Source organism: Vulpes lagopus, chromosome 12 (assembly GCF_018345385.1).
Source record: "Vulpes lagopus strain Blue_001 chromosome 12, ASM1834538v1, whole genome shotgun sequence".
Classification (NCBI taxonomy): domain Eukaryota; kingdom Metazoa; phylum Chordata; class Mammalia; order Carnivora; family Canidae; genus Vulpes; species Vulpes lagopus.
Genome location: NC_054835.1, coordinates 68,796,352 through 68,823,366, shown reverse-complemented (window position 1 = coordinate 68,823,366; position 27,015 = coordinate 68,796,352). Strand labels below are relative to the sequence as shown.

Below are 27,015 nucleotides of genomic sequence, written 5' to 3'. Positions count from 1 at the left end.
CACAGGAGCCCAGAGACACACAAATGCTGCTTAGCCCATTAGGGATTCGCCCCCCCACATCTTCCCACTTTAGGTTCCTCATCCCTTTTTATAAAATCAGGGGTGGTGGTAAGGGTGGGACTGGTGAGGGGGGTGAGAGATACAAGTAGTTGAAATTGGAAGTAGCTAGGACATCTTGCCAGTTTATGTAACTCTTTAAGACCTAACCTTGGAATGAGACAAGTGGATAATTAAACTGGCATCCTCCAAAGGACACACCATTGGCATATGCCCAGTGACACAACCCCTAGCTCTTTCGTTTGTCTTTTTAAAAAAATTTTTTTTAATTTAAATTCAATTTAGTTAACATATAGCGTATTATTAGCTTCAGAGGTACAGTTCAAGGATTCATCAGTTGCATACAACACCCCACACTCATTACATCACGCACCCTGCTTAATGCCCATCACCCAGTTACCCCGTGCCCCAGCCACCTCTCCTCCAGTGACCCTCAGTTTGTTTCCTAGAGTTAAAAGTCTCTTACGGTTTGCCTCCCTCTCTATGTTCGCCTTATTTTGTTTTCCCTACGTTCATCTGTTTGGGGTCTTTGTCCTGTTTTCATTCATTCAGAATGTGATTTTTAAAAAAATTCCTTGGACTCATGTACTGAGTCTCCACCCAAGATTGAAATATTTTAAAAGTTTGTGATAAGTTGGCCGGATATTATTTTTACATGTCTTGCTTTGAAAAGTACCTGTATTTTTATATTCTAAATATACGTATTTTAAGAAGCATCTAATACATCCTCAGAATGCACTGGATTAAAATACCATTTGTGGTTGTCGTCATTCGGTTCCTTTTGAGTCACAGAAATTCATCTCATCAATTTGTGTCACTCGCAAAGCAAAGCCATTTCAATGAGTATCTTTGGCAGGACCTCCTCACATTCTCTTCTCTTACAAAATTTTCCTTAATCTTAATGGAAAGGTTATGGAACGAGATTTTTTTTTTAAAAGATTTTATTTATTTATTTATTTATTTATTTATTTATTTATTTATTTGAGAGAGAGCACGAGGGGGAGAGGGGCAGTGGGACAAGTAGGCTGAGGGTGGAGCCTGACGCGGGGCTCGATCCCAGGACCCCAAGATCATGACCTGAGTCGAAATCAGACGTTTAACCGACTGAGCCGCCCAAGCACCCCTGAAACGAGATTTTTTTTAAAAAACCACTGCAGTGATGCAATTAACTCCGTTTCAAGACAGAAAAATATTTCTGAAAGCCAATTTCTATTGCCTAGCTCTTAACCAAACACAAGCTCAGATCCCTTATTCCTGCACAAGGTTATAAAAAGTAAAGTTATGTACAAATCAAAGGGGGGTCTTGGGAGATCACCCCAGTAGGCGCTTACCAAGCACAAGTCCATCTCTTGGAAACTCCCATCTTGAGTCGTAAGGCAGCTGCATCGGGTCCACGTAAATATATTCATGTCCATCAGGGCTGATGGATTCAATGACCCTCCAACGAATTTCATACCTCGGTTTCTATAAATGACCAGGACAGGTAACTGGTGAATTATCAAAGCCCAGATGCACCAAAGCTTGACCGCAGCAAAGTGACCAGACAGTCGCATCGACACATTCATTCAGCACAGAATTACTGAGCGCCTTCTCTCTGCCCAAGCACTGAACTGGGTTGCTTGCTCTTCTTCTTCTTATTGGCCTCGAAGATTTTTAGTTCTTTGAGGAAAAGACCTACCTGTTTCCAAATGACAACCAGGACGATAAGTGAGATGATCACAATCACCAATAGCACCAGGACTGCAGCTGCCACCGTGAGTTCAGAACGCAGCGCTGAAGGAGAAAGAGACCTGATGAGGAATTTGCTCAGACATGCAGGAGGCCCAGAAGGCCACGTAGTTGTGTCTGGGCCGGAAATCTCTCACTGCTGGTGGAAAAGCAGCAAGGCTGCCTGGCTTGTTTTAAAGATGGGCAATTCTACCTCTCAATCATCTACATACACGAAACTACGCCAGCTCTTTCCTTAGAAGAGAAAGGGACAAAACTCAATCAGGGGAATGCAATACTGGCCCCAAAGGTGCTGCAACATTAACCTTCTAGACAGAACGTGGACTGGAATGTAAAGATTGATAAAGGAGGTTGAGAGCCACAGGGGTTCAGTTTATTTTGAAAGGTTGCATTTTGTTTATATTACTTTGGGCTTCATTAATTTTTTTTAAAGAAGCCAGCCTGTCTCGACAGTTGTAAAGAGCAACAAGGCCGAAGATCCTCCTTCCCCATCATCCATCCCCACTCTCACACTAAAGAGACTGAGTAGCTATCCTGTTAGACAAGCAAAATGCCTAGGATGCCTGTGCAAGGTGCAGCTCGGGGTCAGAATCTGAAAGAAAGGGCTCCCACGTGGATGCCCCAAGAAGGCCCTTCAAGAGCATTCAGAGCCAAGTTTCTGCCTCTGGGATCCCATCTGGGATTCAAGGTTCTGCCTGAAGGAGGAAGGGCTTGGCCGATGGCTAGGAGCAACTCACTGGGAGCCACCAGCTTCAGCTCTCGGCTCTCGGTCCCAAGGAGATTCTTGGCCAGACATCGAACGGCGATGGTCTCCTCCACTCTGGTGAAGGTCACCCGGCCCTCCACAGTATTCCTGTCTCGGGGGTGAACCTCCGTGATAATGTTTGAGATATTGTTGGCCAAAATCGCCCAGGAGGTTTCATTATTACATCTGGAGAGAAAGAGGACAGAAATATAGAGCCAGTTATCGGGATAACGGAGGTGAGCGAAGCAGTGGGAATCATCTATGGTGGCAAGAAGTTCTGGCCTTGCCTACATCTTGGGGGTGCTACAGGTTGACTTTCTATGCATATTAACATTGAAACCTGCTTGTACACACTCCATAGAGCATAACCTGTATGTAGATAATTCAAAGCTAACGGTTTATGAAGCAGGCAAGGTAGAAATAATTCAATCAAATATAACTGCCAATGCCAAGCCTTGAACCCATGAGCAAACTGAACAGATCCGCTTCAAGAATGTTTAACTATCCCAAGCTCCCACCCCTTGGAAAAGCCTGGCTCCCTCCTTTTCTCCCCACCTGCACTGTCTGTAGAGAGCCCCTAAGGTGTCACTAAGGTTGGAGTGATCCCCTGGCTGAGTTACGAGACCTAGACTCCAGCTCCCGTCAAGATCCAGGTCTGGTCCTTCAGCCCCAAGAAAGGGAAGGTCTAGGACTCTCAGCCTCCAGGAGAAACAACTGAGGCTTCTGAACACAGGGGTGGAAGCATGAGCGTGTCACTCAAGTACCCACCAGAGAAGGTTGAAAAGTGGGGGGTAAAGGAGGACTGGTGAGTTAACTCCCTCCTAACAGCAGGTAGGCAAGTGAGACAAGGGGTCACGTGGGCAATATTGTCATTTATGTTCACATGCCAGTCTCGCTACCAAATAAAGCTCACTGCGTAAGAAATATAAGGTCAAGTGGGCCAGGGTAGTGAAAATCCTCTTATAGCTGTAGTCCTTTGAATCTTGCAAGAGCCATGGACCTTCTCCTTGCAACTCTTCATGACCACACGAGTGCTCATGCACACATACCATGCACGCATGCACAGCAGGCCCGTGTTTAGAACCCTCGCCCGTAGTTTATGAGACTTTGGCCCCATAAGAATCACAAATACAAAAGAAGGGCCAGCAAAAGAAAGAAAATGCACTTGAAGTTCTTTGTACCAAGGAAGAAACATTCTGACCACGAATGAAAAAGAAAACTCGTTTCCGTACTTCTTAATATCCTTGCAAATCATCCACTCGATATCAGGAAGAGGTGTCCCTTCAGCGATGCATCTCACGGTCTGTCCCCCAGTAGAGCCGTGGTGGTCATCGACCAAGTCCAGAATAGACGAGGGAACTGTCAGAGGTGAAAGAAATCAGAACTGAAGGGTCTGTGTCCCAGAACTCCTGTGAACTACAAGCTCAGAACGTGTCCACGTAGCATTCGGACCTTCCGAGCAAGTAATCTCCCCAGGAGGGGTCGAGAGCAATTATGTGCATAATAATAATGCTCCAGTTTGGGCAGACCCACTTGGTTAAGAGCATTTTCACAGTTTCAGTGTTTAGGGATTTGTATCCTGTGGTGTTCTAAATCTGGAGCGAGAAAAGCAAAAAGCCCCTGTGGTTATTTGGCTTGAAAGGCAAGGAGGCTCTTAAAATTGTATTGCAGCTTGGGGTTCAACTAATGGATTCAGCTAGAGTATAATCTAAAGCAGCATTTACCAAAGTGCATCTGCGGAATGCGACTAGGTTTTAAAGATTTTTTTTTTAATCCATGATCAAATAAGTTAGAAATATGCTAATACTTGTATCACACGGATTTACTGTGAGGGTCAAATGGGTCCACCTAACACAGTCCCGGGCGCATGGTGGGTACCCAGGGAACAGGTGCTGGACCTGAATGCAGACAGACTGGGGCACTCGCTCCTGGTAAGGGTAAAGGCCGCTGTCCAAAGCCTATGAGGGAAGCTAAGGAAAAAAGGCCAAAACTCTCTGGAACAACCTAAGGTCATCTGGACCAAAAAACCATCACTTTACTCTTCCAAGAACTGGAGGTGCCAGACTGAGAAGCAGGTGGTGTTGTAACCTAGGAATTCCCCAGACTGCTTCAGAGCAACCTGGAACTTCCCAGAATGATGTGAATTTATTAACAAAGTTCTCCCTGACGCGTGACATCGACACCCACTGCTTCTCCCCATAAAGTGTTGCTTTTCTCTCCAAGCCCTGGGAGAAAAGTGCCAGGCTCTCCTTGGGGGACACTCCTTCACTTCATCACCGAGCTGACATACTCCCTTACACACCTTGAGTTAAGAGTTCGAAAGTATAGCTCTTGACGTCATCCTCATTTTGAACGACGATAGTGTAATGGCCACTGTCCTCCTCCTTAGCACGGATCAGCTTTAATTTGCTTCGATACCTGAAAAGAACAGAGCTTTGTTTCAGCAAGTCGTAGCCCAAGGGATGCCAATCGTTCAAGCTGTTACCGTGTTCACTTCAAATTTTGTTTTTTTTTAATTGTTTTTGTAAAAAGTAGAAACACCTTTTTCTTGTCCATACCATCACTTTTCTGAGATTTTCAATGCACTTTCTACATGTTGAAGGTCTGACTTGTAAACATTTAATTCTTTTTTTTTTTTTTAAGATTTTATTTATTCATGAGAGACACAGGCAGAAGGAGAAGCAGGCTCCTCACAGGGAGCCCGACGTGGGACTCGATCCCAGGACCCAGGATCACGCCCTGAGCCGAAAGCAGAGGCTCAACCGCTGAGCCCCCCCACCAGGCGTCCCTAAATACTTAATTCTTAAACAGAAGACCAGACATCTAGAGACGAGACAGCTTATGTGGCCAGAACAGCAATCAGTCCTAGTAAGGACTGACTTCTGAATGAAAGTAGACACATCTCACCAACTTTCCTTTAAAAAAAAAAAAACAACTTGGTTTTTCCCTTTTTAAAAATACTTGTTTCCCCTAAATATAAATATGCACCATTTAGGTGGTTCAGCCAAAGGATGGGACACCATTGTTAGAAAGAATGAAGACACAGTCTACAAACTGACACGGAGAAGTCGCCAGGATGTTAACATTCCTACTTGTTGGTACTTGCTTAAAGAAATTCTGGAAGGTTTCAGAAGAATCTAATGAAACTAATAAAAGTATTTCCCTCCACCTGAGGAGGCAAGGAGATAGGGGTAAACGGTGGCAGGAATCGAGCGAGGCTTCTTACAACACACCCTCTTGATGCTTAAATATTTATAAAGCATAAGATTCCATCACCTATTAAAAATAAATAAATTAGGGCACCTGGGTGGCTCGGTCGGTTAAGCGTCTGCCCTCAGCTCAGGTCATGATCTCAGGGTCCTGGGATCAAGTCCTGCATCAGCTCCCTACTCAGGGGGAAGTCTGCTTCTCCCTCTCCCTCTCCTCCCTGCTCATGATCTCTCTCTTGCTCTTTCTCTCTCTCTCAGTCTCAAATAAATAAGATCTTTTTTAAAAAAAATAATAAAATAAATTAGAAAAATCTATTTCTTCATACTTTATTAAATCTCCCCTAAAGATTTCTTCCATGGATTATACATGGCATTTGGCTCTGGGTGTTTGTGTGGGTCCACCAATAAGGTATTTGCCCATTTGATTGCCCTTCTTTATAAAAAAAAAAAAAAATCATCATAGCGCGGAAAAGCAATGGGACGGAAGGGAAGAGCTTGGGCGTGACTGCATTTCTCCACGCCTCAGCTTTCTTATATCTCGCGCGGGATAACCAAATGCAATAGCACAGTGTCCTTTTCAGAATTAACTAAATGAAATTATAAGTGTGAAAGCATTTTGGGTTTTTTGTTTTATGTTGTTTATTTATTTATTTTTTACTTACAAATTTATTTTTTTATTGGTGTTCAATTTGCCAACATATAGAATAACACCCAGTGCTCATCCCATCAAGTGCCCCCCTCAGTGCCCGTCACCCAGTCACCCCCACCCCCCGCCCACCTCCCCTTCCACCACCCCTAGTTCGTTTCCCAGAGTTAGGAGTCTTCATGTTCTGTCTCCCTTTCTGATATTTCCCACTCATTTTTTCTCCTTTCCCCTTTATTCCCTTTCACTAATTTTTATATTCCCCAAATGAATGAGACCATATATTTGTCCTTCTCCGGTTGACTTCTGTGAAAGCATTTTGAAGGCTCAAAAGTACCCTGGAAATGTAGAGTCTTCTAGCCCAACATGCCAGGTACCGGCCTGTGTAATGAGAGGGCAGGGGGCTGCTTTCTCCTCTGCTGCACCACACTGGACGTGCTTCAGGCCCGGGCTTTCTTAGCCAGTCCCCACAGGCACCCTCGGCTACTGGTCACCAAACGACCCTCTGCCATTCATTGTCTACACTTGCTCAGCCAAGAAAACTGGCAGATCCACTAGTTCTAAGCTTCAAGAAGCCACATCCACTTGTCCGTCATATTCATCCTTATGTTCCCTGTCCCACAATGGCAACTAGAAGAATCTGTGCTAGAGGAACTCGTGAATCACCTGCCCAGGCAGCTCTCCAGAACCTCTCAGCTGGCGAGCTTCATCTTGTCATTACTGTTGATTATGGCTTGCGTACAGGGCTCACACAAGCATCCGAAGTGTTAGCTGGGCCAGGATTACCCCATTCCTCTCTGGCCTCACAGCTTAACTGTAAGTTTGGCACTGCCCACCTCTTTGCACACCTTAATCTCATGTCTTCAGAAAAGCCTTCCAGATTCAGAACCCGACGCCTTTTATACTGCTCTTCTACAGAGACTGTAAAATTCCATTTTCTCAGATACTACTTCTCAACTACACACGGGGCTTAGTTCAGAAAGAAGCAAGCAAATCCCAAGGTTAAGCGAGCTGATGAGAGAGGCTCTGTCCCTCTTTCCTGAAAGCGAGAAGGAGAGGACTGACACGTGTCTCTCTGGGATGGTTTCTGATGAGGGCGCAGGCCCGGAGAACTTAGCCGCTCAAGATGCACCCTCTGCTCTGGGATTCTAATCAGAGCTTAAAACTGCAAGAGACCTCGAAATATTATCTGGTCCAATTCCTTACCTTCGAAGGACATATGGTATTATTAACCCCCACATTACAGATGAGGAGACTGAGGCCGAGGTGACTTACATCAAACCTAGTTAAGAGATGAGAGCTGCAGATGGTCTCATGAGAGGAAGGGGAACCAGACTATTCATTGTGCATTTTCTCCAAACCACATCCATCTAACCAGATGCTACTCTTCTTTCCTGTGGACGCCTCACGGGGGCAAATGTGTTGTGAATTAAACCGATGAGGTTGTGTTTCATGTAGGCTTATGCGATAATTGCCTTGGAACTGGGGTCACCATACATGTGTACTTGCCATACAGATAGTGGATGTCATGGACTCTATTCAGTCCAAGTGGGTCCAATTTTACTTTCTTTCCTCCACCCCTTCCTGGATGCAGGAAACTGTCTCTCACTGGGAACAGAGCTCTTTAGTTTTTTCTTCTTATTCTATCGTGAAATAGTTATCAACATGGTATTTTTTTTTATCAACATGGTATTACATGGCAACGTTACCATTAAAGGTACCTGACTTCAAGTATCCCCTGTGTCAGATTGCTCATTTTCTAGATTGATTCTTGGCCTGTGCTGTAAGACATGCATAAACCTCAGTCCACCTAGAGAGACCCAGTAAAAAGGAAAGGCACACTTGAGAAGGGTGTCTTTTTTTTTACCTTATTTCCTGAGTCCTTTCTATGTCAGTGGTGATCTCCGTGAGATTTTCAATCAGAGTCAGGTTGTCCTTCAGCCAGGATATCCTGGGAGGTGGGTAGGCCTGCACGTCCACCACGAAATGCTTGACTTCGTGTAGGTCAACAGCTTCCAACTGGCTGAAGTTGGGTTTGATTTCAATGAACCCTTTCTCTGTACGGGGAAGAGTTTCCATTAAGTAATGATGGCCACACAGTGGATCCCGAGCAGCAGGGACGACTGACATTTTAGAAAGCAGAATGTACCATGGACAGAAATGGTGACTTTCTTCATCTCTTTGACCTCCTTGGTGGCCTGGCGGGCAGCACATTCATAATCTCCACTATCTTTCACCGTGGCCTCGGGGACCGTCAGAGTGTACACCAATTTGATGGACGGGACCTTTATTTCCTCCAACATGGTGATGCCTTTGCCTTTCTACAGCAGAAGGGGAGGAAAACCAACTTGAAAAAGCTAGCTCCTAAAAGCAAAAGCTCACATAAACTGTGGACCGTGGGTGGGGATGAGGTGCCAATATAGGTTCCTAGATTGTAATGTCCGCAGCCCCACCCCAGGGGCTGTTGATAATGCATGCACAGGGCAGAGGCTAATGGGAAATCTCTGTACTGGCCACTCAATTTCTCTACGAACCTAAAAGTGCTCTAAAAAAAAAAAAAATCTGGGGGAAGCGGTTTAGAGCCACCTTCAGCCCAGGGAGTGATCCTGGAGACCCAGGATCAAGTCCCACATCAGGCTCCCTGTGTGGAGCCTGCTTCTCCCTCTGCCTGTGTCTCTGCCTCTCTCTGTGTGTCTCTCATGAATAAATAAATAAAATCTTTAAAATAAATTTTTAAAAAATCTAATTTTAAAAAAATTTTAAGCTAACTCCTTAGAAAATCATGTTTTAAAAGGATATTCGATGACATAATAAGGTGTTTGTGCTATACTGCCAAAGGAAAAAGGATGTGACAAAGTACTATTTAAAAGTATGATACCTATTAATGGTCACATTTATTTTGTATACAAAGTGTTGAAAGGATTTATCTTCCTGAAATATTAACGGTGATGTCCTAGGAAGTGACTTTTCCTCTGTTTCTTTAAATTTGATAACATTAGGACAATAAACCTGCATTATTTTTGTCATCTGATGGAAACTTTGTTTTATAAAACAATACTTCGATTATATATTTTGGGGGCCAAATAGCATATACTGTGGTTTGGGGGGAAAATGTCTATCTCCAATAAATGAGAAGAAATGCTTATGTTTTAAGGCTTAAGGGCAATCAAATATGAACAATAAGACCAAACTGCCTCATATTTCAGGGAAAATGTGCACATGTCGGACTATGAATGTCTCTTCAATGCATGAGGTCTATAAGGTCATGTGTGAAGATGCCCAACCTCCAATCGATGCCCCAGAGAGAAACGAAGAGGGGCACCAAGAGCACAGGGGAGAGGAATGGATAAAAGGAAAGAAGCTATCAGATGCCAACAAAGAGCAAGGAGCAGAAATTTGCAAAATAGGAATGAAAGGAAAAAATTATAAATATATATATATATATTTTAAAGACCATATGTACAAAACCTTTCTATTTCTTTCCGACTTCTGAAAAAGAAGGTTCAGTGTTCAAGCTTTAGACATTCTTTTTAAAAAAATTTTTTAAGATTTTATTTATTCATAGGAGACAGAGAGAGAGGCAGAGACACAGGCAGAGGGAGAAGCAGGCTCCATGCAGGGAGCCCAGTGCAGGACTCGATCCCAGGGCTCCAGGATCACACCATGGGCTGAACGTGGCGCTAAACCGCTGAGCCACCCAAGCTGCCCAAGCTTTAGACATTCTGAAGGTTCTGGTCCAGCTAGCCTCTCAACCTCTCCCATTGCCCAAAGAGGCATAAAGTCATCTAGGCAAATGGGCTCACTGCAGAGACGGGGAGCTGAGCTCTGGAGCAGCTTGGTGTCACGCCCTGTCAGTGACAGATCTTTTGAGCCCTGCTGTGCTCCGCTCCATGCCACCAGGAGCCTTGAAGGTACCTACCACCTCTCCAGGGTAGGTCCATTGAAGGTCGACCACCTCGTTGTTAAAGACGGCGCAGGTGACCACAATCGTCTCCCCTGACTTATACACAGTTTTAAGAGCTTCCATTTCTAGATCAAGTTCTGACGTTGCTATTTGAAAGAAGAAAAACACAAGGGCCTCAATATCTGTAGTATAGTTAGAACCTTATAGGGTTTGGGTTTGCTTTCTTTTTTAAAACCCTAAAAAATAAATTTTTTTAAGTTTTTTGTTTGTTTTGTTTTGATGGGAGGGGCAGACGGAGAGAGAGAAAAATCTTAAGCCCTGATACAGGGCTCAATCTCACAACCCTGAGGTCACAGCCTGAGCCCAAGAGTGAGATGTTTCACCAACTGAGCCACCACGCTGCCCCATAGAAAAATAATCTTCAAACCACTGTGATCAAGACAAAATTTGTAAAGTCTCAGGAACTGTGATTTTGTGTTGGCATACATAATTTAGCACATAGTTCTAAAATAGCACACACACACACACAAATATCTACACACAAAACGGCAACAATGGGGAAACTAACTTCCCATTCAACAGAACACCACATTCCTGAGCATGTGGGTTAATGATGGCTCGCCTCCTGTAATCACCTTTATGGATGGATTTACTCATTTAATTAACCAAACTTTACTGAGCAGCACTGCTCTGGGCACTCTGCTGCTACCCTCCTATTTCTCGCCTTCTCTCTCCCACCTGCTACCCAGCTATTCTCAGCGCTTTTCTAGAACCAAGCACAGCGCTGGCACAAAAGAAGCCCTTACCAAGCGTTCAGTGGCATTCTGCGGCTGCCTACCTGCCCGTGAGTGTTTAGTAAGTCTGCTGACCCAAACATGTATTATACTTTCCCATTCACGTTAGCCACTCACATCAAAGGAAGGACTATAACAAGCTGTTCTCAAAATCAAAATAACTTTTCTTAAGTTACTAAAGTTAATTGAGGCATCCAACCCCCAGAGGTGTGTGTTTGTCTTCAGGGCCTCTGTACTCAGGAATGTGGGTACAACAGTAAGAGGCTTATATGCAAGAAACGAATTCCTTACAGTATTTCGAAGTCCACTGATGAAATATGAAATCTTACAGGGGTAAAGAAGCATTTGCCTTTAGTAATGCTAAGCGTAGTGTTTTTAAAGCCACAGAGGGCAGCCTAACATTGTATGGTAAAGGTGAGGTCTTAAATCCCCAAATATTCAGAGTCTCCCTATCACCAGGGGCGAGGATTTAAAAAAAAAAAATTCTATGTACATCTAATTCTTTTGCCTTAAGTCTTACTTAAAGAAGAAGAGAGAAAGCAAAAGTACCTTTTAAAGCATAAACATTAAATGGGATGGTCTGGAACTTCTTGCCCCTGACGGTGGCTTCGCAGATATACGGCCCAACGCTGAAGGTCCCATTAAAGCCCTGTCTGCTGTCATAGGACGCATGTACCACCCCGTCACTGCTGAGTAAGGTGACCGGAGTCTCGGGATCAGTTGTGCGACAAGGTATGATGGCAGAGTCATCATCCTCCACGATGACTAAATAATCTGTCATTCCTAGAGGTACGAAGGCGACATCCGGGTCTGTGGTTTAGAAAAGAAAGAAAAACACATTATGCATTGATTTCACCTTTACACATATATTCAGAAAAAGTATCACACGGGCATTAATCATATTAGGCATGAATGATACCCTCACATATATCCAGAATTGTCACCACGCTGACATTAATCTTCGTAAGCACTAGAAGGCTATTTTAAGGTATGAACACCACCAAAATGCCTGTACCCTAGTAAAAAAAAAAAAAAAAAAAAAAAAGACCAGTGATGAATATAAGTATCAGCCAGAGACTGATATCAAAATTTAAGCACTACTAAAAAACATGATCAATAATCAAATCTTTTCAAAACAAGAAAAAATATTCATAATTTCAAAAATTCCTATTGCCTAGAGTCCATATTACTGAAAAGTAGTATAGAAACCTATTAAAAAATAATCTGTCAAGCAATAAATAGAATTACAAAGTTCCATAGCCTGAGAATTTTGTTTCCAAAAGAAAGCCAGCTATGGAAGCTACCACAGTAAGGAGTATTGAGAGTCTCAAGCCGGGGTCCCTGGGTGGCTCAGCGGTTTAGCGCCTGCCTTCGGCCCAGGGCATGATCCTGGAGTCCCGGGATCGAGTCCCACGTTGGGCTCCCGGTGCATGGAGCCTGCTTCTCCCTCTGCCTGTGTCTCTGCCTCTCTCTCCCTCTCTCTGTGTATCTCATGAATAAATAAATGAAATCTTTCAAAAAAAAAAAAAAAAAGAGAGAGTCTGAAGCAGTTCCCAAAGGGCCCCTTACTCTCCATGGCTACAAATAAAAAGATCTCTGACAGCAGTGCAGAGCCTATTCCGATGATGCTTGTGCTGGGAAAAGGGGAGGGACAAGAATTTTTGACGGTCTCAAGACAATCAAAACACCAGACCTCATATACCTTTAACAAGCCCATATTCCTACCGTTCTCTTCAAAGCAGGAGGCATTTATGTATGAACAAAGCTGGAGTGACACCCTAAATGCCTCCCCTTTAAAAAAAAAATCTTGTATTGTTAGGAAGGAGGGTTCAGATAGATAAGAATGTCATGAGAGAATGAAGAGGGTCTAGATCCCCGGGGCACCCACAGTTACAGAGGACAAGAAGAGTGGCTGATTTACAAATATTTACAAGGAAAAGGCAGAAAGATAGGAAGACATGCTTCAGAGACCCCCTCACCTCGCCGCTGCCAAAACAGGATGGCAAGCGTTATCGGGAGCTCTGTGCTTGTTTGTGTTAACCCAAGTACTCTAGCTATAGCCCTTTTCCATTTATGCACGAAGATTGCCATTACTTGAATTTGTGTTCAGAGTTCCAAATCCTTGGACTCTGTTGGTAAAGATTTGGGCAAACAAAGCTACGAATTCACTTCAGGCTAAAATATACAGTTTGATATCCGTAACCCATCGGCCAGGGCTTCCTTTAACATGCAAGTTGTCCCTACCATTAAGCACTATCTCTGCAATGTTTAAGTAACTTCATGGCCCTCCGTTAAGCCACGGTCCTCGGTAGAAACCAATGTACACAGATATAGATAAATACAGATATACATGGATACACAAAGAGATGATATGGATTTATTTTATTTTGTGTTTTTTTAAGATTTTATCTATTTATTCATAAAGGCACAGAGAAAGAGAGAGGGGCAGAGACCCAGGCAGAGGGAGAAGCAGGCTCCTTGCAGGGAGCCCGACGTGGGACTCGATCCCGGGTCTCCAGGATCATGCCCCGGGCCACAGGCGGTGCTAAACCACTGTGCCACTGGGGCTGCCCAGAGATGATATGGATTTAGATACAGAGAGAGACAGGGACGCCTGGGTGGCTCAGCGGTTGAGCACCTGCCTTCGGCCCAGGGCACGGGATTGAGTCCCACATCAGGCTCCCTGCATGGGGCCTGCTTCTCCCTCTGCCTGTGTCTCTGCCTTTCTCTGTGTGTGTGTGTGTGTCTCTCATGAATAAATAAATAAAATCTAAAAAAAAAAATAGAGACAGATATAGACAAAGATACAGATTCAGATATGGATACAGGTACAGATGTAGACTTAGATCGTTGCAAGGAGTGCGCAGGGAATGCTCGGTGGGTGCTACACCAAATGAACCCCAAGCTGGTGGCTAAGCCTAGTGGACTAGCTGAGCTGCCAGGAGAAAGCACCACACCGTCCTCCCCTCTAGGGGCAGGCTCTGAAATCCATCACCCCCCAAGGCCACACCCTCCAGAGGTGCCACCAGCCAAGGACTGTGTGACACGGGGGCTCCTTAGGCAGCAGGACTCCCAGACCTCCTTGACACAGAGCTCTAGGTCTCATCTATTCCACCTTCTATCCCTCCCTCCTCCATTCAAGGTCACACTGACAATCCAGGAGCCAGTGCTCCCAGGTTCCGCTGGATCCCCGCCCACGTCCTCTCACAGGCTTGCCCCCGCAATCAAACCCTGGTGTGCTTCATCCTATCTTACTCCTATCTTGGCATCTGCTTCTCACACAGTACAGAACTTGCCCCCAAATTTTAATTAAAAAGAAAAAAGCCCCCTAATTAATCAAGAATACATATTTCATGCCATCTAAAGAAGAGTACGGTTATTTGGGAACCTATTAAGATAAACTGTAAGCAGCTCCCAGATAGGACCTACCTAATTAATTTTTCGGGTCCCCAACACTTAGCATAGTGCCTGATACAAATAAGCAAACAGCAAATACTCGTCAAACTTGGCTGAACTGAACAGAAATTAGTACATTCCAGAGCTTCTGCACAATGCCAATAAAACGTGCCATGATAAAAATGATTTCTAAGGGGCACCCGGGGGTCTCAGTAGTTGAGCATCTGCCTTCGGCCCAGGGGTCCCAGGATCGAGTCCCACGTTGGGTTCCCTGCGTGGAGCCTGCTTCTCCCTCTGCCTGTGTCCCTGCCTCTGTGTGTGTGTGTGTGTGTGTGTGTGCATCTCATGAGTAAATAAATAAAATCTTTAAAAAAAAATAACATGGCTCCAAAACGTTACCAATACATAGGTCTTGCTAATGGGATCCCAGACGACCTCGATTTACTGTTGGGCCCTCTCTTATATTTCTCACATTTTCTCCAATACACGCGTCTTATTTTTACATTCCTCCAAACGGTAACAGAGTCGACGGGAGAGGGGGGGACAATCAGCTTGGGCCAGGGACCCCCCCAGCTCACCTGGCACATAGATGTAGATGTGCCTGCCTTCGATCTCGTTTTCGTCTGTCTGAGTGTGGTTGTAATAGCAAGTGTACAGCCCTGTGTGCGCCGCTGACGCGTTGACCACTTCCAGCACGGTCACAAAAAGGCCACTGTTGTTCTCCTCATTTCTGATCTCCACATTGGGGTTCTCTTCTTCAGACGTGGGGTAATGCCAACTCACTTCACTCTCCCCAAAGCATCTCAGAGAAAAGGATGAATTCAGCTGCACAACCTTTTCATTTTCATTTGGAAGGATCGAGGGTAATGAAAGCTGGCAGAGGATTAGGCTGGGCCCTGGAAAAAGAAACACGCTCTGAATAGGGTGCAGCCAGAAAGGACAGTCTCACCCAGCGAGCCGAGAGAGGCAGCAGCAGCAGCTTACGTGAACAATGACCGTTTTTGCGCAAAAATCCGTTGGCCTGGATGCCCGTGAAAGGCCCCCCATTGTAACAGGGGCTGCATCTGCTGAGAGCAGCAAATGTTCCAAAGGCCTCAAAAGCCCCCCCCACCCCCAAGCCCCGAGAGTCACCCCTCCCAACACTCAGATGGAGAGAAGACGCCTGATTCCATCCAATTCTATGTTTCAGACTCTCATGTGTGACCATCAAATATCCCAAGAGGGCACAGACGCGAGCGCATGTGGGTTCTTTATTGCCCACATTCCCTGCCGATGCCTCCCGCGGTAAGAGATGGGATGCAAAAGGGGGCGGCGAGACTGAACGAAGCACAGAGCAGACTGGTGCCCAAGAATCGCGTCTTTTCCATTTCTTGCAACACCGCGGCATGCCTTGTCTCTACTGGCTTCCCAGAAACCAAAGGAGGATGATAATGGATTTTAATTTAATTTAATTTCTTTATTTATTTTTAAGTAGGCTCCCTACCCAGCGTGGGGCTTGAACTCATGACCCTGAGATTAAGAGTCGCGTGCTCTACCGCCTGGGCTGGCCGAGCGCCCCTGGATTTTAATTTTAAAAGTAAGGATGCCTTAAAGCCCCAGAGTGAAGCCTCCAGGATCATCTTAGAAACTAAAATTTCAGTCCAGCTTTCCCTGCCTGTAAAAGCAACAAAAGAGATATATTATAACTTAATTTTTAATCCGGGGTCTCTAATCTCCTTTGGAGCCCAACGTGGGAATCCCAGCCCACTTTACCATGCACCTGCTAGTCCTAAGTGCGTCTGGTCACTAAGCTCCTGCAGGCGGGACAGACTTGGTGGACTTTGGAACTACCAAACCACTGCCCTTGCTGACATTCCCATAAAAGTAAGCCCTAACAGACCTAAATCAGCTCCTCAAACCAGAAAACCACGGCGTTCTTGGGGAGCATCTGTGACATATAAACATCTGGATGAAAACTCAAAAATACCAATAAATATTTCCACAAATGGTCCAAGTAGTATCCTCCTGGTAGAAAAACACTAGTAAGATTACCCAAGAGTCAAATATTCTATCAACTAGATTCCAAGGGAAAAGGGTCTAGGGTTTTCCAGCAACTTAAGCATCTTCCACTTAAGACAGCTATGATTTCCGGGACATGGATTTTTCCACCGTTTATTTCCTTCGAACACTCTCGAATGTCTCTGGAAATCCATGTCCCGGGAAAAAGAAAAGAGCGATGGGTAAACTTTGGCTATTATTCCTACCACGTTTCAGTGCCAGGATCACACATACACTAAAAATGCCACTGGTGAGCATTCTTCTTCGAGTCGGAATTAGTGCCAAAGGGCAAAGGGAACAGGTTTGTGGTCATTCTAGATAACTTCTCAGTTTTCCGACTTCCTCTCACTCCTTTAGACTGTGTTTGCAGAGTACAGGGAACACACACCGGAGCACAGAACTGAGAAGGCAAGGCTTCCCCCAGAAGAGTGAACTCAGAGGGTATTGGGATCCATACCTGCGAGGAGACAGCCTAAGATCAGGAGTGCCAGAAGGGAAGTCCCCATAGTTCCGGAAAACTGAAAAAATCAAAAGTCAAACAGAAGCGATGTTAGCCAATAAAACAACAGGTGAGCCTCATTCTTCTCGTGCTTCGCGATACGGAAAATGTTAACAGCATCATTTCAGTCAAAAACACCCCGGTTGAAGATTTAGGGTTCAAGCAATAAGATACCTCAAAAAAGGAATCCCGGAGCCCAATGGGACCCCAAGATCCTGACCAGAGCCACGTGAGGCTGAAACCCTCTTGGATTGCATGCAGCTTTCCGATTCCAAAAAGTCTGGCTTTCATGGTCTCAGGAGGCATCCAAGAGTACAGGAGACCCGTTACCTTTTAAACTATTTGAAATTAAGAATGTGAAAAACAAGCATGAGTCTTTACTTATTCAACTGGAGCTGTTTTCACCCCAAAACAGGTTGTCATTTGCTTTGTGTTTCGCTACATAGAGAGCACACCAAGTTCACATCCTCCACGACCTTTGTCGAAGATGCTTGGGCTACAACAAACAGCTTCATTTTTTTTTTTTTTCACCATCTCTTGATTTTATTTAGTGACCTTAAGCCATTCTGATCTGAAGTTTCTGAGAGTCCCACCAAGCACTGTCACTTAGTGCAAGTCACTCTTGCAAATGCACGGCAGGCCGGGCCTGGGCCCGCTGCACCCACGGCCGCGCTGGGCAGGGCCCAGGGAGCCCAGGGCGCAGCTGTGGACGGAGCAGCAGAGAAAAAAGCAGGGGGAGGACACGGGGAGGAAAGTGGGCCTGCAGGTCCGTCGTTCCGGAGCCACCCAGGGGGGCCAGTAGAGATGTGGAGTCTTCCACCCCACTCTCCTGCCACAAAATCTGAAGATGGGCAGAGAGTTGGCGAGAGAGACCAAAACCCCAAACCGAGTGTCCTGAGACACAAACAGGGTGCATACAGGCGGACCCAGGAAGCCTCCAGGGCGAAGCCACGGAACAGTCTGTTCTGGTCAATCCTCTGAAAAGGCCCCTTTAGTCAATGCGATCTCACTGAAGTCAATGAAAGACCCGCGCACCGGCTTGCAGGTGTGGACGCTGCTAAGGACCCCAGTTTTATTGGCATGCAGGGGTGCAAGCTTTAGGATACCCCATAAAAAAGTCACCTAAGCCTCGGCCCCAGGATGCCCTGGGTCCCCGACTTACTCAAAACCCTCACACATGCAACCGAAGAAATCCGTGGATTTCATTGGTTTCACCTCTAGCTTTGGAAACTAAGATGTGCGTTCGTGAGTCCTGAGCACATTGGCCTAAAACACACCAAGAAAACGCAACAAAAAAGTGTGTGTGTGCCCGTGTTCCGCCCCTGGTGGTGCATTTTTGCTTTAAGGTGGCAAGTTGGCCCATATGCATGAATCAGATTCCTGCTTCCTTGAATTCTAGTAGGAAAAAGGAGGAGGAAGAAAGAGCGGAAGGCACAATGCGGGCCCCAGGGAGGTAATTCTGGTAATTCTGTTTTCTCCAAGGCAGGGATGAGAAACCAGTGTGAACTAACAGGCCAAAGTTTTCCCCGTGGATCCCGCGTCTGTTCCCCAACACCCCGAGACATAGCTGATCTCGGGCAGCGGCAGCCGAGGCTCAGAGATGTTTAGCAAGTCACCCCAAGTCACACAGCAGGCGAGGAAGCCAGAATTCTGACACGAAGTCTGTGTGATGCAAAAGCCATGCTCCCTCCAGTTCACCATATGGTCCCCCTCAAGGGGAGGTCAGGGCCTCAGCCTTGCGTGCCCCCTTCCTCCCCCGCCCTGCACTATTTCCTAATGCAAATGGGGCCCCCCCGCTGCCCTTCTCTGCTCACCACCGGGAGAGAGGAGTACAATGGCAGTGCTGTGAACCCAAATGCAATTTGCACAGTGCTGGCTCGCCAGGGCTTCTGAGGCTCCTGGCATGTGCCCCTGGGGCGGGGAGAGAGTGTGGGGTGAGGGGGGGCGGGTTGCAGGGTTTCCTCACTGCTGTGGCGACGGGCACAGCGGGCCCCAGGCCTGATTTACCACAATTAGCAGTAACGGCCTGTGTGTTTGTACATATAAATATCAGCCTCCCACTGATAATCCACTTAGCCAACTTCAAAGGAGCCCTCCAGAGCCAGCTTGATGTCTTGGGTTTTTATCACATTTATATCCTGTATTTCTTCAGCGAGGCTTGCCAACGATGCATCTTTAAAGCATTCCCGAGCTTTAAGAGAAGGGCTCGGCTGCTTTTACAGGGCAGGCTCTGAGGAGCGCTCTGCCCTGGGCCAGCCCCGCCAGATTTCCTTCTGTGCGCGCAGATACGGGGGACCTGCTGCCAGGGAGGATTATTTACTGACACACAAAGTGGGCAACGAAAACAGGGCCTCAGAGCCAGCGATAATGATGCGGAGACTGCGAATCAGCATGTGTTTGCCTGAGATGTCCAGCTCCCTTCTCTGATAAGGGGAGTTCCCTGGCTGGAAACCGAGGCGCGCTGGTGAGGTCTCCTGTCCCTACTCGGACATGTACTCGGGACAATGTACTCGGGAGTCATCGCACGGCGTTGGCCCTACAGGGAAACAACAGGGGAGGAGGGAAGCCCCCCTGCCCGTTGGCCACGTCGTGGGGATCTCGAGGAGCCCCGGCTTTTCTGGGGGGGCTTCTCTGCTCGGGGGTCATAAACGCTCACCCTTACTCGGTAGCCCCCATCCCAAAAGTCAGATGTGCAAACCGAAGGGGCTGAGGTTACAGGTTCAGGGCCACCCTGCACGTCATGAGCCCGCAAGAGCGAATCACTCTGCAAGGAGAGCAACGGACGTCATCCAAATTGGTTTTTTTTTTTTTTTTACTAAATCATGATTGTGCCCTCTCGTGCCAGTGACAAGCTGGGTTTCAGCCTCAGTCCCCAAGACCACAACGCAAAAAACGCGGCAACAGAGTTAGAGAAACAATCAGGGGGCAGCCCCGGTGGCTCAGCAGTTTAGCACCGCCTTCGGCCCAGGGTGTGATCCTGGGGACCCTGGATGGAGTCCCAGGTCGGTTTCCCTGCATGGACCCTGCTTCTCTCCCTCTGCCTGTGTCTCTGCATCTCTCTCTCTCTTTCTTTCTGTGTCTATCATGAATGAATAAGTAAAATCTTTAAAAAAAAAAAAAAACAATCAGGAAAAAGATATCTGCCACATTCACTCCCATGCAAGTGATCTGTGGCCCCCTCCCTGGCATTTTCTTGGCTTTTTCATCCCTTCTCTCCAAAGTACGATGCAAATCGCTTTGGACGAGGCTCATGCCCTATGGGACGCTTAGTCCATCTCTCTGAACCTCCAGTTCTTCTTCTAGAAAGGAGGACTAATAACGCCTGACTCCCTGGCTCGCCTCACCGCATTGTTACAAAGACTGAGTTACAGCTGAGTCCAAAGTGCTTTGGAAACCGCAGCCACTGGTTTTCAGATGGACTCTTTCCCTGCAGACTCTAAGATGTTTTATGACGGTTTTATTTACTTGAGAGAGAAAGAGAAAGAGCGGGGGATGGGGGGGAGAGCAGAGGGAGAAGGAGAGAGAATCCCAAGCAGACCCTGTGCTCAGCACGGAGCCTGCTGCAGGGCTCGATCTCCCAACCCCGAGATCATGATCTGAGCCGAAATCAAGAGTCCCAGGGTCAACCCACTGAGCCACCCAGGCGCCCCCTGAGACGTTTCGGATGACAGGGATGTCAGAGTAACTTCTTCAACTACTTCTTACCGAGAAAGGAAAGGCCCAGCCGGGCAGGCCTTCCGACCTGCCCCTCGTCACCTGCATGTTGGAGAGGGAGGTCTCGACTCAGGTTCAACGAAGGCCTGATGAATGACCAAGGTCCTGTTGACGTGAACCAATGTTTACCGTCACGCACAACAGAAAAAGAAGTCTGTTTGCAGCCAGTGTTCTTAATGGGTTGCCACCCCTGGCCCCGCACCCCGAAGTGAAGAGCCATGAAGGGCAACTTCATACCCAAAGACAACATGGCAAGGAAGCTAGAGAGGAAACGGAGCTTGGGCACTTTCTGCAGAAGTGAGAGCACCTGGCCTTCTCCGAAGGCCGAAGGCCGGGGAGCCAGCTTCTCGACTGCCAACTGCACGCGGAGCCGCTGGAGGTTGGATTTCACCCCGCCCTGGCCTGATTAGAGGCCACGGGAGACTCTCTCACAGTCCCCAAAGCCACCGACAACTCCAAGATTCAGATTTCCGAGGTTCGGTTAAATGTCAGCTCGAAGTTAATTCTAACTGTGAAAATTACATACCCTGCTTTCTCCCTGTGACAAAACGTTCCACTCAGTCTCCTAACTTAACCCCCCTGCAGTCCCAACGCCGGCCGACACGGGTGGCGACTTCCCGGAGGGTGTGTTTCCCAGGATCTGCCCCCCACCACAGGCTGCTGTGTTGTTTTGATCTCTCCCTGAGCTCCATCAGACATTCCAGGGATGGGTGGTGGCTGGAGGTTTTTTTTTTTTTTTTTACATGGGAGCATTTTATGGGACAATCTGAGCTCGTAAACCTTTCTGCTCTTCCTGCATTAGACATTTAGCCACGGAAGACTAAAATGACACTGCCTTTCGGATTGTCACCAAACTGGTGTGACTCCTAAGAAGACAACCCTGGGCGTGCACTTGAACTCTAGGTCACCAGGCCAGCTCCCCAGCTGCAGAGCGTGGACTCACAAAGCCATATCCGCAGGTGTCCGCCCCGGGTTCTCCGCAGACGGGCCCTGACTGGGGCGGTAGGTCTGCGCTTCCCTCCTTACACGGTTGCAAAGAACGAGCTCGGCCGCACAACCCGACACAAAGGTCCACAAAATAAATGCGATCGGCCCAACGATCCTGGCAGCTTTAGCGTAAAAAGGGAACCTGCCATCATCCTCCACTTGGTCCTGCCGGGCAGAAAAGGCACCTCCTCGCGCCAGGACACGCTTTTTAGAATCTCCGCGAAGCCCGGTCCCGCGGAGGGTCGTTGCAGTTCCCCGGCGCGGCCAGCAGGTGCCAGTGTTGGTCCAAGGACGTGCGTCCCGGGGTCCGCGGAGACGCGGATGCTGCTCTCAGACCTTCTGCGCTAAAATGCCCCAAATCTTAGCTTCCAATCTCTTCCTCCCTTGGATCGTACTTCCAGGCTTCGGGGTGACCTCAGTTCGGACCCCACGGAATGCAAGCCACAGGGCGACGACGCTGTTGCCCCAAACGCTTAACCGTCCTGGGGACCCCGGAGAACTCGGCGGGGGGCAGCCAGCAGGCCCCTGGCGGCGAGCGGGTCCGCTGGGGAGCCCCGAGGGCGGCGCGCGCACCCCGGGGGAGCCCCGAGAGGAGGTCGGAGGGTCGGCCCCGGGTTCGTTTCCCGCGCGGCCTCCCCGCCCCGGGGACGGCGCCCACCTGCAGGAGGGAAGCCACCTGGGGCCGCGCGGGGGGGCGACCTGGGGCCCGACCTGTTCGCAGGCCACTGTCGCCCCCGCGTCCCCCGCGCCGCCGGAACCGCTGGCTGGTTGGAAACGACTGTGCCCGTTGCTCGAGAGCGCAGGCCCGTACCGCAGGCAGCCCAGGGGCGAGCCACCCGCAAAGGCGCCCGAGGCCCTACCCCTCCGCTCGCCCCCCGCTCGGGCACCACGACGCCCCCATCCATCCCCGCAGCCCCCAGCGCCTCCCGAGCCACCCACCCGCGCCGCACGCGTCTCCCCGAGGCCCCCCGCGCCCCACGCAGCCCCCAGCCCCGCGCAGAGCCCGCGGCGCGCGCCCCGAAGGCCGCCAGAGGGCGCGGCAGCCCCGCGGCTCTTACCGTCGCGCGCTCGGCCCCGGGTCCCCGACAGCGCAGCCGGGCCCGCAGCTCCACCACCTTGGCGGGGGCCGGTCCGCGCGGCCCCGCCTCCTGCCCCGCCGCCCCCCCCGGGCCGCGAACCCGCGCCGGCCCCTTCGCGTCCCGCCCGGCGTCTCCGGGCTCGGCGGCCACGGCCGGCCGCTCGCGCAGTCTGGCGTCCCTAACTAGGGCCGCCCTCCCGGCCTGGGCTGCGGCGGCCCCGGCGCCCCGGGCACGGCGCTCCGCGTTTGCATTGTTTTCGGCGGAGACGCGGGCGGGGGCCGGGCCGGGCGAGGGACGCGGGCCCGGGGGTTTAGGGTTTCAGGCGCGCGCCAGCGCCTCCTACGGGCGCGCGAGCCGCACGGCGGCGGGGAAGGCCCGGGGCGCGCAGGCTGCGACCCCCCCGCGGCCGGGGGCTCCCGGCTGCGCCCCGCCGTCCAGCGCACCCTCGCGCCCCTCGCCTCCGCGTCTCGGGGCACGGGAGGGCTGCAGCTGGGGGCAGGGAGCGCCCCAAACCCGAGGTCCCCTTGAGCCACCCCAACCTCTTTTCCCAGCCGACTCCGGGTTCCCTCTTCAGGTTAAAACAAAAGAAAACGCCGCAGAGCCGCTTCGGCCAGCGGCGTGGACCGGCAAAGCCCGGGCCAGAGCGCAGGGGGGACCAGGCACTTGGCCGCAGCCCGCGAACCGCGGGGCCCCCCCGCCCCCCGACGGCTGGTGCTGCGCGGGGGCCCCGCGGGCCACACTCCAGGGACGCGGAGAGCCGCACCTTTCGGTCCCCGAGCAGGCTTTGGCTTCCCCCCCAGAACTGCCGCTCGTCCATCCGCAACGTGCAACCCGGTCGCAGCTCCCGCAGGCCAGAGGGCGTCCCTCCCTGCGGGGTGTGCAGGAAGGCGCTGGCCACCACGTCCGCAGGACGCGTCCAGGCTGCGCGCCGCCCACGGCCGGTCCCCAGGAGGCACAGAACGGGCCCGCCTCGGCGCCAGACGCGTTTGCAGCTGGAAAGCCCGGCCCGATGCTCCTCCCCCTGCACCCCTCCCCAGTCCGCGTCCCGGGAAGAAAGCAGCCCTGCGGCCGGGAGCCGGGGTTCTGCTTTGGGTCCCTCTCGGCCCCCCTAAGGGCTGGTGCGAGGGCCGAGGGTCACCCACCCTCTCCTTCCCGGAGCCTCCCCCCCTACGCCCACCCCGACCTCCTCCTTCTGCCTCCCGACCCCACCCCCCTCCCCGCTGTGGGGACTCACTCGAGCTACGCTTGGGTCGAACCAAAAACCAGACTGTGTGGGAGCCTCGGAGCAGGGACAGCGCGGGGTGTCAAGGCGAGAAAGGACGGGCCCTCGTCTGTCGCCTGTCGGGGAGCGAGGCAGGCGGGACAGTGGAAGGAGGAAAACCAAGATAGTGGAAGGAGGAAAGGAAAGCTGGGCAGGGATGCGAAGCAGAGGCGCCAGGGTCCGAGTGGGAGCGGGTCAGACGCGGGTAAAGGGGTGGGGGTGTTAGAAGCAGAGCCACCAGCGGTGCGGGCGAGGTGCGCCCCCGGCAGTGCCTGTCCCTCCCTCCGGCAGCCCGGACGCGCGCCGCGCTCGGGGGTGTGGGTCCCGGGAGCCGTGCGCCTGGCTGTCGCGCCCGTGTGCCCCGGACGTCCCCGACCCTATAAAAGCTGCCTTAGTTCTGCTCGGGAGCGACTGCGGCGAGACGAGTCGCTCCAAAACGTTGAGCAATTCGGCTGCGGAGCCAAAAAGCCATTTCCCACAGGGCGCGCAGCCCGGGGCTTTTCCAGGCAGCTGGGCCGGGCTCGGGGCAGTCCGGACCCGCTAAAGGCCATCCAGGCTCCCGCTCGGCGCGGGTCGGCCTCACCCTGGGAGGTGGAGGGAGGACCGGCCCTCCCAGGCGCCCGCTCTGCAAGCCCGAGGTCTCAGCAGGGTTAGGGAAGCAGGGAGAGGGACCGGCGCTCCGGCCGCTGGAAGGGCGCGCGGCCAACCCACAGCCAGCCAGCGCCTCTCCCGCTCGGAGGGCTTGGCCAGGACGCTGCAGCTCCCGCACACCTGGCCGGGCGGCCCGGCCCCCGCCCCCGGCCCCGGCCCCCGCCCCCGGCCCCTAGGGCGGCCGTCCTCGGGTCCCTCTGGCTCCCAGCCGGCTGCGCCCCTTTCCGACCAGAACTGCTGAGAGCCAAGTGGACGCCGCCGGTCCCCCCACCCCGGCGCTGCCGGGGGACAAGTTAATCTCACAAGCAAAAGCCGATTTCCACGGGGATGGTCGGAGAAGGAGGGAGGGGCGCGAAGAGGGGACCCCCCCAAGCCGCCCAGGAGGCCGCCGCAGAGAGCGGGGCAGACCCGGGCACTGCGGCCCCAGCAGCGCAGGGCGAGCGCGGACGGCGAGTGCCACGCATCCCCGCGAGGAAAGGGACACGCGAGCGGGGGGGGGGTGCGGACCTGAGCTCAGGTGCCCGGCGGGAGGTGGGGAGCACGGTTCGCCTACCACCTTCCTCTTACCTAGGGACCCAGTTTCTCCGTTCCGAGGCGTCCCTAACTTCCCCCAAGAGAAGTTCTACACTTTTCTGGCGATCTTCCTTCTTTCCTTCCTGTGGCCGGGACCGGGCAGCAGAGGAGTCCCGGACTTTGCAAAGGGGGGGGGGGGGTGTAAGAAAAAAAAAAGCAAAAAAACCAAAACGATTCCACCGAGGAAAGGGGGCGCGCACGGAGTGGAGGTGGGGACCCCAGCGCACAATGAGGGCCCCTCGGAGCGCGGTTCGGAATTCCTCAAATCCCACTCTCTGGAATGCGAGGCGACGACGACTCCTTCACTCGGGGCCAAATGTGTTTGTCATTACTCCAGACCGCCCGCCGCCCGCCCGCGCCCCCGCACAGGGGCGCACGACCCCCGCGCGCTGCGGGACCGGCGCCCGCTCGCGCTCCCGCCCCGCGGATCCCGCACGCACACCGCCCGGGTGACCCCCCACCCCCGCCCACCCCACCCCTCGCCCACGCCCGCGCCCCCTCCGCGCGTCTCGCAGCCGCCGCCGCGGTGCTGGGTCTGGCCCCGGCTCGCACCCGGCGCTGCGCCGTCCAGTAATTACGCGCCCTCGGCCGGCGCCAAGCGCCCCCGGCTGGCACCCCAGGTCCGGCCCGGCTCCAGCCGAGCCCTTCACGCCTCCCCTCCTCGCAGCCCGGCGCGCGCCCCACTCGGCGCCCCGCTCCCCCCACCCCCACCCCCACCCCCACCCCAGGGCCCCCGCCGCGCTCCACCCCGCCGGCTGCAGCGGGTCCCGCCAAACCGCGGGCGAGGAATGAAAATACTCATTAAAAACCTGTCGCCTTCCAGGACCTACTGCCAAGAAGAGGGCAAACACCTCTGCCCCCACTCCCAGCACTACTTGGTGCCCGTCCCGGCATACACGAATACCACCCCCCCAGCCCCAAAAAGAAACCTCAAAAATGTAAGCCTAAAACAATTTCTTCGGGAGGCTATGGACTTGTTAGAAAAACACTGCTTTTAAAAATAGGCCTGGAAAATGTGTGCTTTTTCTTTTCTTTTCTTTTCTTTTCTTTTTTTTTTATCCCTAGACTTTCTAACTCTATGGTTATCTTTCCTCCAAGTGAAGTTTATTCAAAATAAATGACTCTCTGGACACACAGCTGGAATTCCACTCCTTTTTTTTTTTTTTTCTCATCGCCCAAAGTTTGAGTGAAGTTCCTTCACTTCCAGCCCAAAGGGGCCTGATCAAGGACTTGTCTTAGAAACAAACAAACAAAAATCATTATTTTTTTCCTCCTTTCTTACCTTCTCCTCCTATGTCAATTCGTAATGAAAATCCTACATAGGGAGCAAAAAGTGTCCACGGCTTCCAGTCCTCTCTCCTGTAGTCCCCTTCTGTGTTTTCCTCTCTCTCTAGCTCCAACTGTAATGCGCTCAAAAACCGCGTTTTGTAATTGATTCAATGTTATAGTCCATCCTTCTAAAACTAATCATTTGCTCTAAGTAAATAGCTGTCAGGAAATGAAGCGCCCCCCTCCTTGGCCTCTTCAAAATAAAAGTTTCTCCCGAGGTCCGTGCGCTCCGAGCCTCCACGCATCCAGATTGCGCCTTCGCTCTTCGCTCTTACGCAATCAGGGGGTCCGGCCCCAACCCCCAGACTTCGACAACAACTGGGGGGGCGGGGAGAAGCAGACCAGATGGGGTGGGGGTGGTGGAAGGGGGGAGGTGTTGATGCTCTGCCGGGAAAGAGGTCCGTGAAAA

At 50.9% G+C, this 27,015-nt stretch overlaps 1 protein-coding gene across 5 annotated transcripts in view; it reads right to left on the bottom strand.

Moving 5' to 3' along the window:
• Nucleotides 1-26,782, bottom strand: part of PDGFRA (platelet derived growth factor receptor alpha) — a 45,997-nt gene extending 19,215 nt beyond the window's left edge. The window contains exons 1-12 of one of the 5 annotated variants that reach the window (XM_041724496.1): nucleotides 26,560-26,782; nucleotides 16,971-17,031; nucleotides 15,055-15,372; nucleotides 11,630-11,890; nucleotides 10,302-10,432; nucleotides 8,532-8,703; nucleotides 8,250-8,439; nucleotides 4,833-4,948; nucleotides 3,763-3,889; nucleotides 2,523-2,716; nucleotides 1,736-1,830; nucleotides 1,389-1,521 (exon numbers count right to left, since the gene is read on the bottom strand). In XM_041724496.1, coding sequence (XP_041580430.1) covers nucleotides 1,389-1,521; nucleotides 1,736-1,830; nucleotides 2,523-2,716; nucleotides 3,763-3,889; nucleotides 4,833-4,948; nucleotides 8,250-8,439; nucleotides 8,532-8,703; nucleotides 10,302-10,432; nucleotides 11,630-11,890; nucleotides 15,055-15,372; nucleotides 16,971-17,019 — 1,786 coding nt within the window. In that variant the 5' untranslated portion in view covers nucleotides 17,020-17,031; nucleotides 26,560-26,782. Of the gene's footprint in view, nucleotides 1-1,388; nucleotides 1,522-1,735; nucleotides 1,831-2,522; nucleotides 2,717-3,762; nucleotides 3,890-4,832; nucleotides 4,949-8,249; nucleotides 8,440-8,531; nucleotides 8,704-10,301; nucleotides 10,433-11,629; nucleotides 11,891-15,054; nucleotides 15,373-16,970; nucleotides 17,032-22,771; nucleotides 22,835-23,555; nucleotides 23,814-24,026; nucleotides 24,333-25,271; nucleotides 25,401-26,559 lie in introns of those variants that run through there. The other 4 variants (XM_041724498.1, XM_041724499.1, XM_041724495.1 and 1 more) reach the window with 4 other exon arrangements.
• Between the last annotated feature and the right edge of the window lie 233 nt (nucleotides 26,783-27,015).